Source organism: Aegilops tauschii, chromosome 4, assembly GCF_002575655.3.
Source record: "Aegilops tauschii subsp. strangulata cultivar AL8/78 chromosome 4, Aet v6.0, whole genome shotgun sequence".
Classification (NCBI taxonomy): domain Eukaryota; kingdom Viridiplantae; phylum Streptophyta; class Magnoliopsida; order Poales; family Poaceae; genus Aegilops; species Aegilops tauschii.
This window is the reverse complement of record NC_053038.3, coordinates 110,824,655-110,840,908: the sequence shown is the minus strand read 5'-3', so window position 1 is coordinate 110,840,908 and position 16,254 is coordinate 110,824,655. Positions and strand designations below refer to the sequence as shown.

At 43.5% G+C, this 16,254-nt stretch overlaps 1 protein-coding gene across 1 annotated transcript; it reads right to left on the bottom strand.

The window, feature by feature from the left end:
* Window positions 1-3,963: 3,963 nt before the first annotated feature.
* On the bottom strand, window positions 3,964-6,127 carry LOC109781186 (uncharacterized). Its single transcript, XM_020339787.3, has 3 exons — window positions 5,855-6,127; window positions 5,218-5,724; window positions 3,964-4,389 (listed from the first exon to the last, which is right to left on the bottom strand). Exons 1-3 carry the CDS (start codon window positions 6,044-6,046, stop codon window positions 4,114-4,116), a joined length of 975 nt encoding a protein of 324 aa, XP_020195376.1. The 5' UTR covers window positions 6,047-6,127; the 3' UTR covers window positions 3,964-4,113.
* Window positions 6,128-16,254: the final 10,127 nt, after the last annotated feature.

Genomic DNA, 16,254 nt, shown 5'->3' with positions numbered 1-16,254 from the left:
TATCTCCTTTTCCACTCCTTTCCATGTTCACACTTGATTTATTCTCTTTTTTGCCCATTTCTTGTGGAAATACATCAAAGAGAGGATTTGTGGAATCCTTTGCATTCATTAGTCATTAGTAGCAATATTGGAGTGAATATCTCGTTTTAATGAAATATATCGGTTTAAACAAAGTGTGAATGAGTGTAAAGATATCACTCATCACTTGCACAGTACTTCCATGTTGTACTACTGGTGCTACTACCACTTAATTTGGGGCCATTGTTGCCCTTTCAGCATTTACGGTACTTGGGTGGTAGTTAACCGGTAGTACCGCTTAACACGATACTTTTGCTCTGGCGCCACTTCAGTACCGCGGTTTCACTCTGCAATGTGATCCGAAGCGGTAGTACTACTCGGATGGACGATAGTACCGCTCCAGTACTACTATACTCACTGGTTTCGACTGGAACTGCTGCCTGGAGCGGTAGTACGGTTCCTAGGAGCGGTAGTACCGCTTTACCGCGGGCTGAGCATAACGGTTGGATCTTTTGTCCCACCATATAAAGGGGGTCTTCTTCACCAAGAAGACCTATCTCTTATCCCCTTGACTCCATTGTTTCCCCTAAGCTCATTTTTGCCCGATCTCTCTCCCTAGCCATTAAAACTTGTTGAGAGGGCCTCGAACACTTCCACCAAGAGAAATTTGATTGCCCCACTAATCCCTTGCATATCTTGTTACTCTTTGGTGTTTGGGCACTCTAGACGGAAGCGGACACCTCGGAGCCACAATCCATTATGGTGAAGCTTCGTGGTGGTGTTGGGAGCCTCCAATTAAGTTGTGGAGAGAGCCCCAACCTTGTTTGTAAAGGTTTGATCGCCGCCTTAAATGGCACCACTAGTGGAATCATGGCATCTTGCATTGTGCGAGGGCGTGAGAAGAATATGGTGTCCCAAGTGGCTTCTTGGGGAGCATTGTGCCTTCAAACCGCTCCAACGGAGACGTACCTCCCCCTATAGGGAGGGATCTTCGGTAACACATCCTCATCTCCATTGACTCCACTTGTGGTTATTTCTAACCTTTACTTTGTGCAAGCTATATTGTGTTTGTATCTTGTGCTTGCTTGTGTTGCTATTCTTATGCTCATTATATATGTTGTCCACCTAGTTGCATATCTAGACAACCTATTTTGTTGTTAACCCTAATTTTTTTAAAGAGCTAAAAATGGTAGTCGCCTATGCCCCCACCTCTCTAGTCAACCATATTGATCCTTTCACCAAGGATCCATCAAACGCTACTCTGTAACTAGGCAATTATAAAGGTAGCTTTCAAGTCAGTCATGATACATGCCGCAAGACATTGTTGAACGAAATGAGATTTTCCCCTTTGATTCAGAGGGATATTCTCTGGGCCTCTCGAGTGATCAGATTCAGAAAGCATGGTCACGCGACTTGGGTTAAGTGTTAACCCAGTTCGGGAATCTATACATTTTTTTTTGAGAAGAGAGGTCTAGGTACAACAAGGATGACAAGTGCTCTCCTTGAGCTCGACAACATATATCTTGATGCAAAAGGAATGTTGCATATGGCACATTGTCAAGGTTCATCAATATGACTTTGCGCACACATGGGAGTTGACACGTTCTGCAAGAACCCGCTATAAACTATCGACTCAGGCCATGTCCATGTGTACGTGAACCTATAGAGTCGTGCGCTTAAGGGGTGGGCTCCCATTTGGATTGGCTCTGCGTTGAAATTGGGCATAGAGAAGTTGGGCGTAGAGTCCTAATGTGCGTCAAGTGTTGAGCCCACTTGGGACGTCTATATAAGTGGAGGGGCAACACCCTAGAAAGGGTTTGTCCAGTCCCACCACCTAGCTGTCAACACTCCCATGCCCACGTCGTGGAATCAGACCTAGCAGTCCACCGCCCAAACCTCCGACCTAACACGTGCGGATACCTTGGAGGTGTTACACATGAAACGCTCCGACGCAGCGTTCAGAGGAACCGTGAGAAACCATGTGAGGGATCACCAGAAAAGACTGTTGCCACGTTTGATAAATAAAGCAACTACCACAAGCAACCAAGTACAACACAAAGTATCAAGAGACAATACCAAAAAGAAAAATGGAAAAAGAAAAAAGGAAACAACACATATCCAGGTTGGGGGCACTAGCTCAACAAATGCTCAAAATGTAAAAAGGAAAAGGAAACTATCTGAGGGATCCGAGAGGAGGGGACAGGGATACGCTTTATCAACTCTTCTTTTGTTGTCATGACTATGTGTCTAGTGGTAAACCCTGTTCCCATCACCTATCTCCACAACATGTCTGAGGTTCGAGTGGTAAATTTTTTTGTTTTGCGCCACCATAACATACTGTGTGCCCTAACAAGTGAGTCGCCATGTTTGCCGCATCGTTGCCCTCTAACATTTGCTTGAATATATTTGGGGTATGATTCTCAAAATAGGGTTATAGGTTATACTCGAAAATCTTACGCTTCCGAACTCTAGCATGCCAACTGAAAAAAAGGCCCTAGCTCCTTAAGATGAACTTTTCTTTGAGAGAATAATAATGGCTATGGTGATTCCGAGGTACCTGAAAACTTTGCTCGCATGAGTCACCTTCTTCCTTCGTTCCTTCCTTCACGTCGAAGATCGCCAGAGAATCTATCTCGGGGGGAGCCATGGCCCCATTATCTATCTTAGGAGGTGGGGGTGCAGAGGATCACCGGAGTTGTTTTGCAATGCGGCGGGGCTTGGAGGGATGGCCGAGGCGATGACCAGCACTACCGTGGGGGAGGTAGAGGGGAGGGTGGGGCAGCGAGGTGCCGCTAGTCGCCAACCGCAAGGGGCGGAGGCGGGCGGTTAGGCCTGGGCGGGCCGCCGGCTGCGCAAGGAAGAAGAAGCCAGAGGTAGATGATGAATAACACCGTGATCTATTTACAGCCGTTCGATGAAGATCAGACGGTCTAGAGTAGAAGTGACTGATGGAACTTTTTTTCAGGTGCCTGATGCATAGTTGGTCCCGAATAATAATACAGCTTAAGATTAGGACAACGCTAACGCCCACACGTGTGGTGGGAGCGAAACCTGTCCACACGCCCTATAACACATAGACTGCGCCACGTCACCGTATGCATGCATGTGGGAATCGTTTTGGATTTTTAGTTTTTAAAACGTTTTATCTCTTAAATGAAAAATTCGATTGAAGATCCGTTTTCACCATTAAATCCCTCGTGACTAGATCTTCGAAATTAGATCTTATATCCATATATTCCAACGAATTTTTTTGGGTTAAAAGTTGTTATGTATATTGCATATGAATTGTCATGGTGTTTACACTGAAGTTGCCATGATATATTTAAGCTATTTTCTTTTACATTTAAAAGTAAATCGTGACATTTATAAAACGGGAAACTAAGAAACTAGACTTGCCATAAACCATAAACTAAAATTGCCATGACACATGCACTTAAAATTGTCATGGTTCATACAAAAAATAATTTCTATGGTCAAAGTACTAGAGTTGCCATCATCAAAATAGTAAAATTGTCATGCTCTACAAACTGAAATTGCCACATGGCAACTTTAGTTTAAACACTATGGCAACTTTTGGGTAAAAAAAAAATTCGTCGAAATATATCAACATGGGGTCTAGTTTTGAAGATCTCGTCGAGACGGATTTAATGGTGAACGGATTTTTAATTCGATTTTTAATTAGGAGATAAAACATTTTTAAACCGAAAATCTAAAAGATTCCTGCTGATGTCATATGTTCACATGTAGCAAAATGAATGGTAAAAAAGGCGTGTGGGCGATCTGCAAGATGCTACACGTTTGGGCGTTAGTTTTTTCCTAAGATTAACTTTTCCTTACGATATTTTCTATCTTCCATATAAAGGGCAGATTTTCTTGTACTTTAGTCGTAAAAAGCCGTAAAACACATTCAGAAACTTTGATCATTTATATATTCGCTTCAAGAGATAAACGTCCACATGTCTCGCAGCTTATTTTCTGAAATTACATAGTACAACTACACACAATAGCGTGATGGTAAAACAGTGTATGTATATTACATTCTTCCCTTTCCTCCTAGTGGATATCATAAGGAACCATAACAACCGTGGTTGCTTCTTAAGCTGCCATGAGAGCTTGGCACGGCCTGATGTAAACACCGATGGCGTCAAGGAGCCAGCCGGAACGTCCCCAGAAGCCTACGATGCATCCATTCGCGGCCGGGATGGAGAAGGGAGTGCCGGTCTCTTTGCCATACGGCCCGTATGTTCTCCCCTTGTCTGTACGGAACGTCAGCGAGGTGACAACCACTGCCCGAACATAGCTGCAATGCCCATAAGTCCCCTCGACTGCGATGAGCTGCTCATCCGATGCAAAGTTGATCTGTTCGTAGGGCTAAAAAGAAGGTCTCGGTTAGGAGAGTCCTACCGAAAAGAAAAATAGAAAGGAGCAAGTTACCATCTTATAATTGGGTTTTTATCATTTATGCTATCAGTTACCAGTTGTGTCACACTACTCAATTTTGTCACTAGAATTTCTAACTGATCAAAAGTGTCATCACTTCATTAGACACATACTTAAAAATGTCACTGAACATCACTATTGTGATCTCAAATCTCTTTTGTCATGTTATAATGACATAAATACCTATGGACCAACATGTCAGCTCTCTCTCTATCTCACTACAATCAAGTGTGGGGCCCACTTGATCCCAACATCGTTCTTATTTTCCTGTAAAATTGTTCGCTTGCTTACTCCTGACAAGTGGAGCCACACTTATCATTGTGAGATAGAGAGAACTGACATGTTGATGCTTATTTTTGTCATATAACATGGTCAACGGGTTTTATATGCAAATAATAATGTTTAATGGCATTTTTGAGCAAACATCTAACGGAATGATGGCATTTTTTAGATATCTAATGGCATTTTTTAGCAAGCATCTCACAGATCGATGTTATTTTTGAGTAGTTGAAACTTCTGATGGCAAAACTGAGTAATGGGACATAACTAGTGGCATAAATGATAAAACCTTTTATAATTAGTTCTTCGTAAACACCAATCGGTCTATGTTCCTCAAGAGAAACGGCATAGTTAATTGTAAAGATATATTTCATCAGAGTATATTTCAAGATGTTGGTTAATTATTAGTGTTGTGGTAGATCTAGACAAAAGACAAGTAATTTAGGACGAAAGTAATATATGCTTAGTTGATGCACGTACCGTTAGACGAGCTCTACCTTGGCCACCACCTTCTGCTCGTTGGAGCGTCTGCTTCACCATGGCCTCGTCTGAGCTTTGAGAGAAGGAATGGATGGCGTCGTCGGTGTACTGCAGGGTGACACTGCGCACGCGAGGGGCGCTCACGCCGCGGCCGCCGCGCATGTAGAAAGGTGCCCCGCCGGATCCTCCCCACGGCCCGACCTTGATCACTCCTCTTCCTCCCGGCCTTTTCTCGTCAGTGATCTCGTCGGAGAAGTTGCTGCGCCTGGACCACGGTCTCGCTGCTGCTCTTGTGTGGACGTCATCCCTGGCCCTGCTGTTCACTTGCGTGTAGTTGGCAACTGGCATGGGCTGCAGCGCTGACTCGCGATCCGCCGCGGCCGCCCTGTTGGCTCGTGGTGAGAGCGAGACGCTCGCGGGGGATGATGACAGTACCGCAGTTCCGTCACCAGCACCGGCGAGACCTCTGCCTGATCGTCCTTCCCTGTGATTACCACCCCAGAGCTCCTGAATTCACCATGGATATAACTTAGTTCCATCAGCTTGTGAAGTCCAAACCAGATCGAGATGGTTAGGTAAATCTATGTGTCAATGTATGTTTTTTGTAAGATTTGTCGATATGTGAATACACGATCACCTTTGCGAAGTCCTCGGCGAGGCCTCTGAAGCTGACGCTGACGCGGAGGGTCCTGTCCGACGGCGTCTGCTTAGTCGTCGCGGTGCTGTCCAGTGTTCGGCCGAGTGCGGCGCCGGCGATGATGGCGCAGGTGTAGACGGACACGGTGGCGCTGATGATGAGGAGAACAGTGGCTCCGTTGAACCGCGCCATTGCTAGCTAGCTAGCTCGACCTTGAATGGCCGATGCAGAGATCGGTCAGCTAGGTGCCCCAGCAGTCCAGCACTCGTGATGGACCAGCTGGGTATAATATGTGTAAACTGCATATACCGACACCGGCAGCCGGTCACCGGCCATCTTATTAGGCTAATTTGTCGCTGTCGGAGTGTATCTGTCAATATGCCGGTTCGTCCACGACGTTCATCCACAAATCAACACAAAGAATAAGGATGCAGGCGGACGCCGGATGCATGTCGCTTTGTCAGTGTTAGGCTGCGGAGAATGCTAGTAGTACAGTATTATACTTTGAGTTCAGCATAGCAAATTCCGATGGATATCTACGGTGATAAAGTCTTCATCTCGTATGTTTCGGTGTTTTGTCTAACACGTTCCCTTTCACCTAGCTTGTTTGATCCGAGGTAAAGGTTCTCCTTGACATTGCAGTTAATCCCGAAAATTAAATTTTTAGATAGATGAACCAACTTACCGGTTACAAAAGGATTCGAGAAACGATACAACATTGGTTGTGAGGACTGAGGACACATTTAGTCATGTGGTGAAGGCTAGCACTATAGTAGACTAATATTGTCATCGGCGGTTTCTAAGGGTTGTAATCAGTGACGATTTATGTATTAGCTGGCCCCACAACTTTTCTGATTACTCCTTAATTTTATTCATATTTGTGCAAAAAAAGATAGTTTACAGAGTTTAGCGCACTTGACACCATGCATTTTTGTGGTCGCACCACCATTGGTTGGAATCATCACGATGCAGAACATGTTTTTTTTCATGACCTCCTGGAAGAGAAAGTGTATATGAGGCAACCACTAGGATATAAAGATAAGTCTAAACCAAATCATGTTTATACAGGCACCACGTATGGTACTCTCTCTTAGCTCAAAGCTCATTGATATTGGGGTTCACATTTTTCAAAGTTCATACATCACATTTCTTCTACTGGAAGAATGGACCACTATATTTCATCTTATATATTATTAGTGAGAGATGGTAACACGGGCCATCTTCAACCGGTTTGGATGGCGGTCTCATAATAGGATAGATGTTTAGTCACTTTGTCCTATTTTCCAGACGGTTGTGGCTATGATTTCACTTTGTCTTCATTTTTCTCTTTGCTCCGTTTGCGAGCTGTACTGCATCTCAGACTTTGTTATTTTCCGCCACTTTTAATAATAGGGCCGCATGCATCTTTCAGATGCAGAGGCCGGAGGTAATCCTTCTTTTCCAAAAAAATCATCTTATATATGTTGATTACATAATTGTGACTAGTTTATCAAGGATGTTGTTGGTGCCTTGTTGTGTGATCTGAAGACTGAGTTTGCATTGCAAGACACTTTTAGTCATGTGGTGAAGGCTAGCACTATTACATTAATATTGTCATTGGCAGCTTGTAAGGGTTGTAACCGTTGTTATAAACGTAAAGAATGGTATATCTGGATGCATGTCACTCTATCAATGTCAGGCCTAGGAGGGGGTTCAATATAGCAAATTCTAATGGATATGTGCATGATGACAAGGTCTTCGCTTGTATCATTATCTTGTATGTTTTGTGTTTTGACAATTAGCAGTGTTTGTGTGCCTACAATTTCATAAACACATTAATCTTAGAAAGCAACTACACTTCCGTAAACCACATTAATTTCAAAACACGTTCCCTTTCACCTATTTCAAAACACATTAATTTTAGAAAGCAACTACAAGGTTCTCTTTGACATTGTAGTTACTTTCTAAAATTAATTTTCTATATGAACCAACTTGACCCATTGCAAAAGGGTTCGAACAAGGATGTGAAATTTATTAAGAGGAGACATTTAGTTATGTGGTGAAGGCTAGCACTAGTAGACTTTTTGCAGATTCTAAGGGTTGTAATCAGTGGCGATTCTATGTGTTAGTTGGGGGGTCATTTGAGCTGGTTGGAGCTTAATGTTCGTTTCTTGAAAACTCCCTAACTAACAACTATATAAAACACAAGTCTCTCCATCATGTCCTCCATGCCCCCATCGGATACTGTGCCTCCTTCCCGCAACAGAATGGTCGTGTTCATAATTGCTAACTATAGCACCCGTGATATATAGTTGTGTCATGTTGGTAACTATAACATGGACACCTAGGTAACTACATAAAAAGCGTGTTGGTAACTATAGCATATGCAGCTTGGTAAGTGCATAATAACCATGTCGATTATAGCATGAACAACCTCATAACAATTGTCACATGTTGGTAATTGTAGCGTGGAGAACTGATAATTACTGGGGTATGGTTGTGCCATGTTGGTAACTCTATTTGGGGTGGCTAGGTAACTATAGTTATATCATGTTGGTAAATTCATCATGTGCGGCTAGGTAAATATAGTTGCGCCGTGTTTGTAACTATAACATGGCAGTTGGCAACTAAAGTTATGTCATGTTTGTAAGTTCATCATGTGCAGCTAGGTGATTATAGTTATGTCATGTTGGTAAACTTATCCTGGTCGGTTAGGTAATTATAGTTGTTCATGTTGGTAACTTCATCCAGTGCAGCCAGATAACTATAGTTGTGATTCTTTTTCATGGTTTTTGGCTAGGGGGGATGGGGGTTCTTGGGTTGCTTCCACTGGTAGAAAAAGAGGCTTCCATACGCCCCCATTAGTCCCCAAAACAATCGAACCGCGACAAAAGGGGTCTTTAGTCGCGGTTCGGGAGGAGACCCGCGACCAACTATCTGGGCCCAGCGCGCTCGGTCGACAGCTGGCGGACGGGAGGGGCTTTAGTCCCGGTTGGCCTGGCCAACCGGGACTAAAGGTCCCCGAAGGCCTTTAGTCGCGGTTGGCCAGGCCAACCGGGACTAAAGGCCCATCCAGCTGGCGGACGGGAGGGGCTTTAGTCCCGGTTGGCCTGGCCAACCGGGACTAAAGGTCCCCGAAGGCCTTTAGTTGCGGTTGGCCAGGCCAACCGGGACTAAAGGCCCATCCCTATATATAGGACTCAGCTCACTTCACTTCACTCAGCTCACTTCACAATTTTCAGAAGGGGGTGGTGGGTTTGCTTTTGGTTCCTCCTATGCACACAAGGTGTTCGATGAAATGCCCGAGAGCCTGAAACAAACATGATATGAAGTGTCCGAGCCACACTTGAGCTTTCTCATTTATTTTTCCTCCGCGATCGCGGTTAGCAACTTGAACCTTTCATGTGTCATTGATAAAATATGCATGTGTGTAGTTCATTGTTTAATTTGTATTATTTCTAGCTAGTTAGTTTAACAAATGCATGATGGTTAATTATATACTTTATATAATAATAATGCAGATGAATCGGCAATGGATGTACGGTCCCCGACTCTCCGGCGAGTTCACTACGGGTTTGAAAGATTTCCTCGTAGTGGCAAATGCGAACAAGCAGCAAGGTTTTATTATCTGTCCATGTGCTGTCTGTAAGAATCAGAAGGGTTACTCCTCCTCAAGAGACGTTCACATGCACCTGCTTCGGCACGATTTCATGCCAAGCTATAATTGTTGGACCAAGCATGGAGAAAGAGGGGTTAGAATGGAAGAAGATGAAGAAGGGGATGATATCGATGACAACTATCATGATCATTTCGGTGATACTTTCATGGAGGATGATGCTGAAGGTGGGGAAGGGTTAGGTGAAGGTGAAGAAGAGGCACATGATGAGCCCGCTGATGATCTTGGTCGGACCATTGCCGATGCACGGAGACGCTGCGAAACTGACAAGGAGAGGGAGAATTTGGATCGCATGTTAGAGGATCACAAAAAGTCGTTGTATCCAGGATGCGATAATAATCTGAAAAAGCTGGGCTGCACACTGGATTTGCTAAAATGGAAGGCACAGGAAGGTGTAGGTGACTCATCATTTGAAAATTTGCTGAAAATGTTGAAGAATATGTTTTCGAAGAATAACGAGTTGCCCGCCAGTACGTACGAAGCAAAGAAGGTTGTCTTCCCTCTAGGTTTAGAGGTTCTGAAGATACATGCATGCATTAACGACTGCATCCTCTACCGCGGTGAATACGAGAATTTGAATGAATGCCCTGTATGCACTGCATTGCGTTATAAGATCAGAGGCGATGACCCTGGTGACAATGTTGAGGGCGAGAAACCTAGAAAGAGGGTTCCCGCCAAGGTGATGTGGTATGCTCCTATAATACCACGGTTGAAACGTCTGTTCATGAACAAAAAGCATGCCAAGTCGTTGCGATGGCACAAAGAGGACCGTAAGTCCGACGGGGAGTTGAGACACCCCGCTGATGGAACGCAATGGAGAAAGATCGACAGAGTGTTCAAAGATTTTGCAGCTGACGCAAGGAACATAAGATTTGGTCTAAGTACTGATGGCATGAATCCTTTTGGCGAGCAGAACTCCAGCCATAGCACCTGGCCCGTGACTCTATGCATCTACAACCTTCCTCCTTGGTTGTGCATGAAGCGGAAGTTTATTATGATGCCAATTCTCATCCAAGGCCCTAAGCAACCCGGCAACGACATCGATGTGTACCTAAGGCCATTAGTTGAAGAACTTTTACAGTTGTGGGCCAGACCTGGTGTACGTGTCTGGGATGAGCACAAAGGAGAGGAATTTGACCTACGAGCGTTGCTTTTTGTAACCATCAACGATTGGCCTGCTCTCAGTAACCTTTCGGGACAGACAAATAAGGGATACAATGCATGCACGCACTGCTTACATGAGACTGAAAGTGTACGTTTGGTTAATTGTAAGAAGAACGTGTACCTGGGTCATCGTCGATTTCTTCCCCGAAATCATAATGTAAGAAAGAAAGGCAAGCATTTCAACGGCAAGGCAGATCACCGGCCGAAGCCTGCAGAACGTACTGGTGCTGAGATATTTGATATGGTCAAGGATTTGAAAGTCATCTTTGGAAAGGGTCCTGGCGGACAATCAGTTCCGCGGGGAGTTGACGGGCACGCACCCATGTGGAAGAAGAAATCTATATTTTGGGAGCTAGAATATTGGAAAGTCCTAGATGTCCACTCTGCAATCGACGTGATGCATGTTACGAAGAATATTTGCGTGAACCTGCTAAGCTTCTTGGGCGTGTATGGGAAGACAAATGATACAAAGGAAGCATGGCAGGACCAGCAACTTTTGAAAGACCCAGATGACCGGCATCCGGAATGGTTTCAAGGTCGTGCCAGCTACGCTCTTACCAAAGAAGAGAAGGTCATTTTTTTTTGAATGCCTGAGCAGTATGAAGGTCCCGTCTGGCTTCTCGTCGAATATAAAGGGAATAATAAACATGGCGGAGAAAAAGTTCCAAAACCTGAAGTCTCACGACTGCCACGTGATTATGACGCAATTGCTTCCGATTGCTTTGAGGGAGCTCCTACCGGAAAATGTTCGAGTAGCCATTGTGAAGCTATGTGCATTCCTTAATGCAATCTCTCAGAAGGTAATCAATCCAGAAGATCTACCACGGTTACAGAACGATGTGGTCCAATGCCTTGTCAGTTTCGAGTTGGTGTTCCCACCATCCTTCTTCGATATTATGACGCACCTCCTGCTCCACCTAGTCGAAGAGATTACCATTCTCGGTCCTGTATTTCTACACAATATGTTCCCCTTTGAGAGGTTCATGGGAGTATTAAAGAAATATGTTCGTAACCGTGCTAGGCCAGAAGGAAGCATCGTCAAGGGCTATGGAAATGAGGAGGTAATTGAGTTCTGTATTGACTATGTTCCTGACCTTAAGCCGATTGGTATTCCTCAATCGCGGCACGAGGGGAGACTAAGTGGAAAAGGCAAGATCGGAAGGGAATCCACGATATGTATGGACGGTCATTCTATGACTGAAGCACACCACACAGTTCTGCAAAATTCCAGCTTGGTGGCTCCGTACTTCGAGCAACACAAGAATATTTTACGCTCGGACAACCCGGGGAAGCCTGAATCCTGGATTAGAAAGGCCCACATGGAGACTTTCGGCAGTTGGTTGCGAAAACATTTAATGAATGACAATGATGTTGGAGATCAGCTGTACATGTTGGCCAAGAAACCATCTTCGACTATAACGACTTTCCAAGGGTACGAGATAAATGGGAATACATTTTACACCATCGCCCAAGATAAAAAGAGCACCAACCAAAACAGTGGTGTCCGCTTTGATGCAGCAACCGAGAATGGGCAAAACGTCACATATTATGGTTACATAGAGGAGATATGGGAACTTGACTATGGACCCTCCTTTAAGGTCCCTTTGTTCCGGTGCAAATGGTTCAAGCTAACAGGAGGTGGGGTAAAGGTGGACGAGCAATACGGAATGACAATGGTGGATTTCAACAATCTTGGTTACCTTGACGAACCATTCGTCCTTGCCAAAGATGTCGCTCAGGTTTTTTACTTGAAGGACATGAATAGCAAACCGAGGAAACGGAAAGATAAGAAAACGATCAGTACATCATGCGATGATCCAAAGCGCCACATTGTTCTTTCAGGGAAAAGAAACATCGTGGGAGTGGAGGACAAGACAGACATGTCAGAAGATTATAATATGTTTGGTGAAATTCCGCCCTTCAAAGTGAACACTGACCCAAGCATTAAGTTAAATGATGAGGATGCTCCATAGATACGGCACAATCGTAAGCAAGCAGGGACACAAGGGAAGAATTGATGTGTAATAATTTATTGTACCAAACTTTGTATTTGGTCGATGAACTGAATGATGTATCAAACCTTTTGTCAAACCTTCAAGGGATTTTAAAATGAATTAGTTTTATTTTTCTGATTTTTTTGATATATAATTGTATTTTTAAGATTTTAAAATGAATTAGTTTTATTTTTTTGATTTTTTTGATATATTATTTGTATTTTTAAGAATTTAAAATGAATTAGTTTTATTTTCTGATTTTTTTGATATATAATTGTATTTTTAAGATTTTAAAATGAATTAGAAACAAAATAATATAAATTTTAATAACATAAATAAAATTGATTCAACTAAAATTATCGAAGTATTTTCTGTTTAAAATCATTGAAAGCTAAAAGAATTTTCATAAAGAACTTTTTTTGTTAGAAACTTTAATAGCAAAAATAATTATCATAAAGTAAAATAAATAAGTAATTAGAAACAAAATAAAATAAAATAAATAAGTTTTTTGTTGTAAGTAGAAACAAAACAAAATAAATAAAGCAAAAAAGAAAACAAAAAACAGGCAAAAAATAAAAAATATGCCTCCTACTGGGCCACCACGGCCTGAATACGACTAGAAACCCATCAATGGGTCAGGATTCAGGCCCGCAGAAGGCCCAGTAGGCCCACAAGCACATAGTGACAGAATAGGCCCGTAAGCCTGCATTTGAGAGGAGCTCGAAGTGGTGAGCGCAGCCGCGCTTATAAACCACTGTCGAAGCCTCTCGGCTAGCGAGGTGGGACTAAACATCCCACCGCACCGCGCCAGTTCCAGCACAGACCCGTTAGTCCCGGTTGGGGAGGCGGACCGCGACTAAAGGGTACCCTTTAGTCGCGGTTGTTGTCCCCAACCGCGACTAAAGGGTCTTTCTGCGCGGGAACGAAAGCGGCGCCAAAACCCTTTAGTCCCGGTTGGGGAGGCGGACCGCGACTAAAGGTAACCTTTAGTCGCGGTCCGCCTCCCCAACCGGGACTAAAGGTGCGTCTATAAATACTGCACTTAGCAGTTTCCGCCACTTCCCATTCTTCCTCTCTCGACGCCGAAGCCCTGCCCCGACGCCGATCGACGCCGAAGCCCTGCCCCGACGCCGACGCCGACGCCGAAGCCCTGCCCCGACGCCGACGCCGACGCCGAAGCCCTGTGCGCCGCCGCCCCCGTCCCCAGTGAGCGCCGCCTCCGCCCGTGCCCTGCCCTTGCCCGCCGCCCGTGCCCTGCCCTTGCCCGCCGCCCGCCGCCCACTGGCCCTGCCTGCCGTCCTCCGCGCGCCGCCAGAAGAAGAAGAAGGAAGAAGAAAAAGGAAGAAGAAGAAGAAAGAAAAAGGAAAAAGGAAGAAGAAGAAAGAAGGAAGAAGAAAACAAAAGAAAAACAGAAGAAAAACAAGAAAAAGGAAAAAAAAAAGGAAAAAGGAAGAAAAAAAGAAAACAAAAGAAAAAGGAAGAAAACAACAGAAGAAAAACAAAGGAAGAAGAAAAAAAGAAAGAAGAAAAAAAAGGAAAACACAAGAAAAACAAACAGAAGAAAAAAAACAAAAGAAAACAAAAAACAGAAAAAAAAACAAAGGAAGAAGAAAAAACAAAAAAACAAACAGAAGAAAAAAACAAAAAAAAGGAAAACACAAGAAAAAAGAAAAAGGAAAAAGAAAGAAAAAAGAAAACAAAAGAAAACACAAGAAAAACAAACAGAAGAAAAAAACAGAAGAAAAACGGAAAAAGGAAAAAAGGAAGAAAAAACAGAAGAAAAACAAAGGAAGAAGAAAAAAAGAAAGAAGAGAAAAAAAAGGAAGAAGAAAAACAAAGGAAGAAGAAAAAAAGAAAGAAGAAAAAAAAGGAAGAAGAAAAAAAGAAAGAAGAAAAACAAAGGAAGAAGAAAAACAAAGGAAGAAGAAAAAAAGAAAGAAGAAAAACAAAGGAGGAAGAAAAAAAGGAAGAAGAAAAACAAAGGAAGAAGAAAAACAAAGGAAGAAGAAAAAAAGAAAGAAGAAAAAAAAAGGAAGAAGAAAAAAAGAAAGAAGAAAGAAAGAAGAAAAAGGAAGAAGAAAAAACAAGAAAGAAAAAGGAAGAAGAAAAAAATGAAAACCAAATGAAAACCAAAAGAAAGAAGAAAGAAAAAGGAAGAAGAAAAAAAGAAGAAGAAAGAAAGAAAAAAGAAAAAGGAAGAATAAGAAAGAAAGAAGAAAGAGGAAGAAGAAAGGAAGAAGAAGAAAAAAAAGAATTTTTACTTAAAGAATCTTATTTTTTAATTCCTCCTCCTCTATGTCCCCTTAATCTTATTTTTTAATTCCTTTATACTTAAAGAATTTTTACTACATGCAGGAGTGACATATGGCGGACGATAGAGCCGAGCCGCTTAGGGATCAGGAGGCTGAACGTTATTTAATGGGCATCTTCAACAACGAGATTCCTTATGTGCCGGGCTCAGAATATGAGCAACAAGAGGATGTAGTCTCTTCTTTTCTGAACCTTGACGGTGGAACAGAGATTGTCGATGATCAAGAAGGTGAAGGAACGGACATTGTCGACGGAGGTCAACCGTCAACAACCGACGATCTCGAATTGCAAGTAGCAACCACCTCCGGCGAGGTATATATATACATTAAGCCTCTCGTGATACAAACTTACTGAAATGTGAATACATATGTATTAACGCGCGCGACTCTCTTTCTTTTTTTAGCCCTCCGGATCGAGTACGACAAAGCGTGGCAAATCCAAGGCGATGAAAACAGGAGAAACATATGCCATTGAGTTTGTCAGTGAAACCGGCAAGCCCCTACAGCACACCTCAAAGTTTATCAACCAATGTGGAGTCGTTGTTAGAGACAACGTCCCGATCACCGTCCAGGAATGGAAGGAGCCAAAGAAGGCACGTCTTGGTTTCAGTTTTGTCGACAAGAGAACGAAAAAGGATTGCTGGAGAAAGCTTATGGAACATTTCATTCTACCTCCGGAATACAACAAAGTCGATGAATTCGGTAACGAGGTTCCGGGTGGACGTCAGAGGAGGAGGCTAGTTAAAGAGTTCGCTCTTCAGAAGATGGGCGAAGCATTCCGGAACTTCAAGAAAAATTTAACCCGTGACTATGTCAACAAGGGCAAGACTCCGGATTTCAATGGACAACATGAGAAACTGAAAGATGATTGGCCAGAATTTGTGAGGCAAAAGCAATCGGAGCATTTCAAGGAAATATCGAAAAAAAAATAAGGATAATGCGAATAAGAAAAAGTTCCATCATATTATGGGGCCAGGAGGATACCGCCTTTCGGAGCCTAGGTGGCAGAAGATGGAGGAGGACCTGAGGGTGCGAGGAATCCCTCTAGGTACAGAGGGATGGGACCCAAGGGCCAAAAGCTGGTGGTACGGGCATGGGGGATCGCTGGACCCGGAGACAGGGGTGTGTGTTCACCGGCAGAGACAGTTTGCTCCCACCCAAGCCCTTATTGACGCAATGACCCAAGCTCAAGAGGGCTTGATCAAGTTCAACAGAGAGAAAGACGCACTGACAACAGCCCTCGGGAATGATGAACACGGAGGACGTGTACGAGGCAAA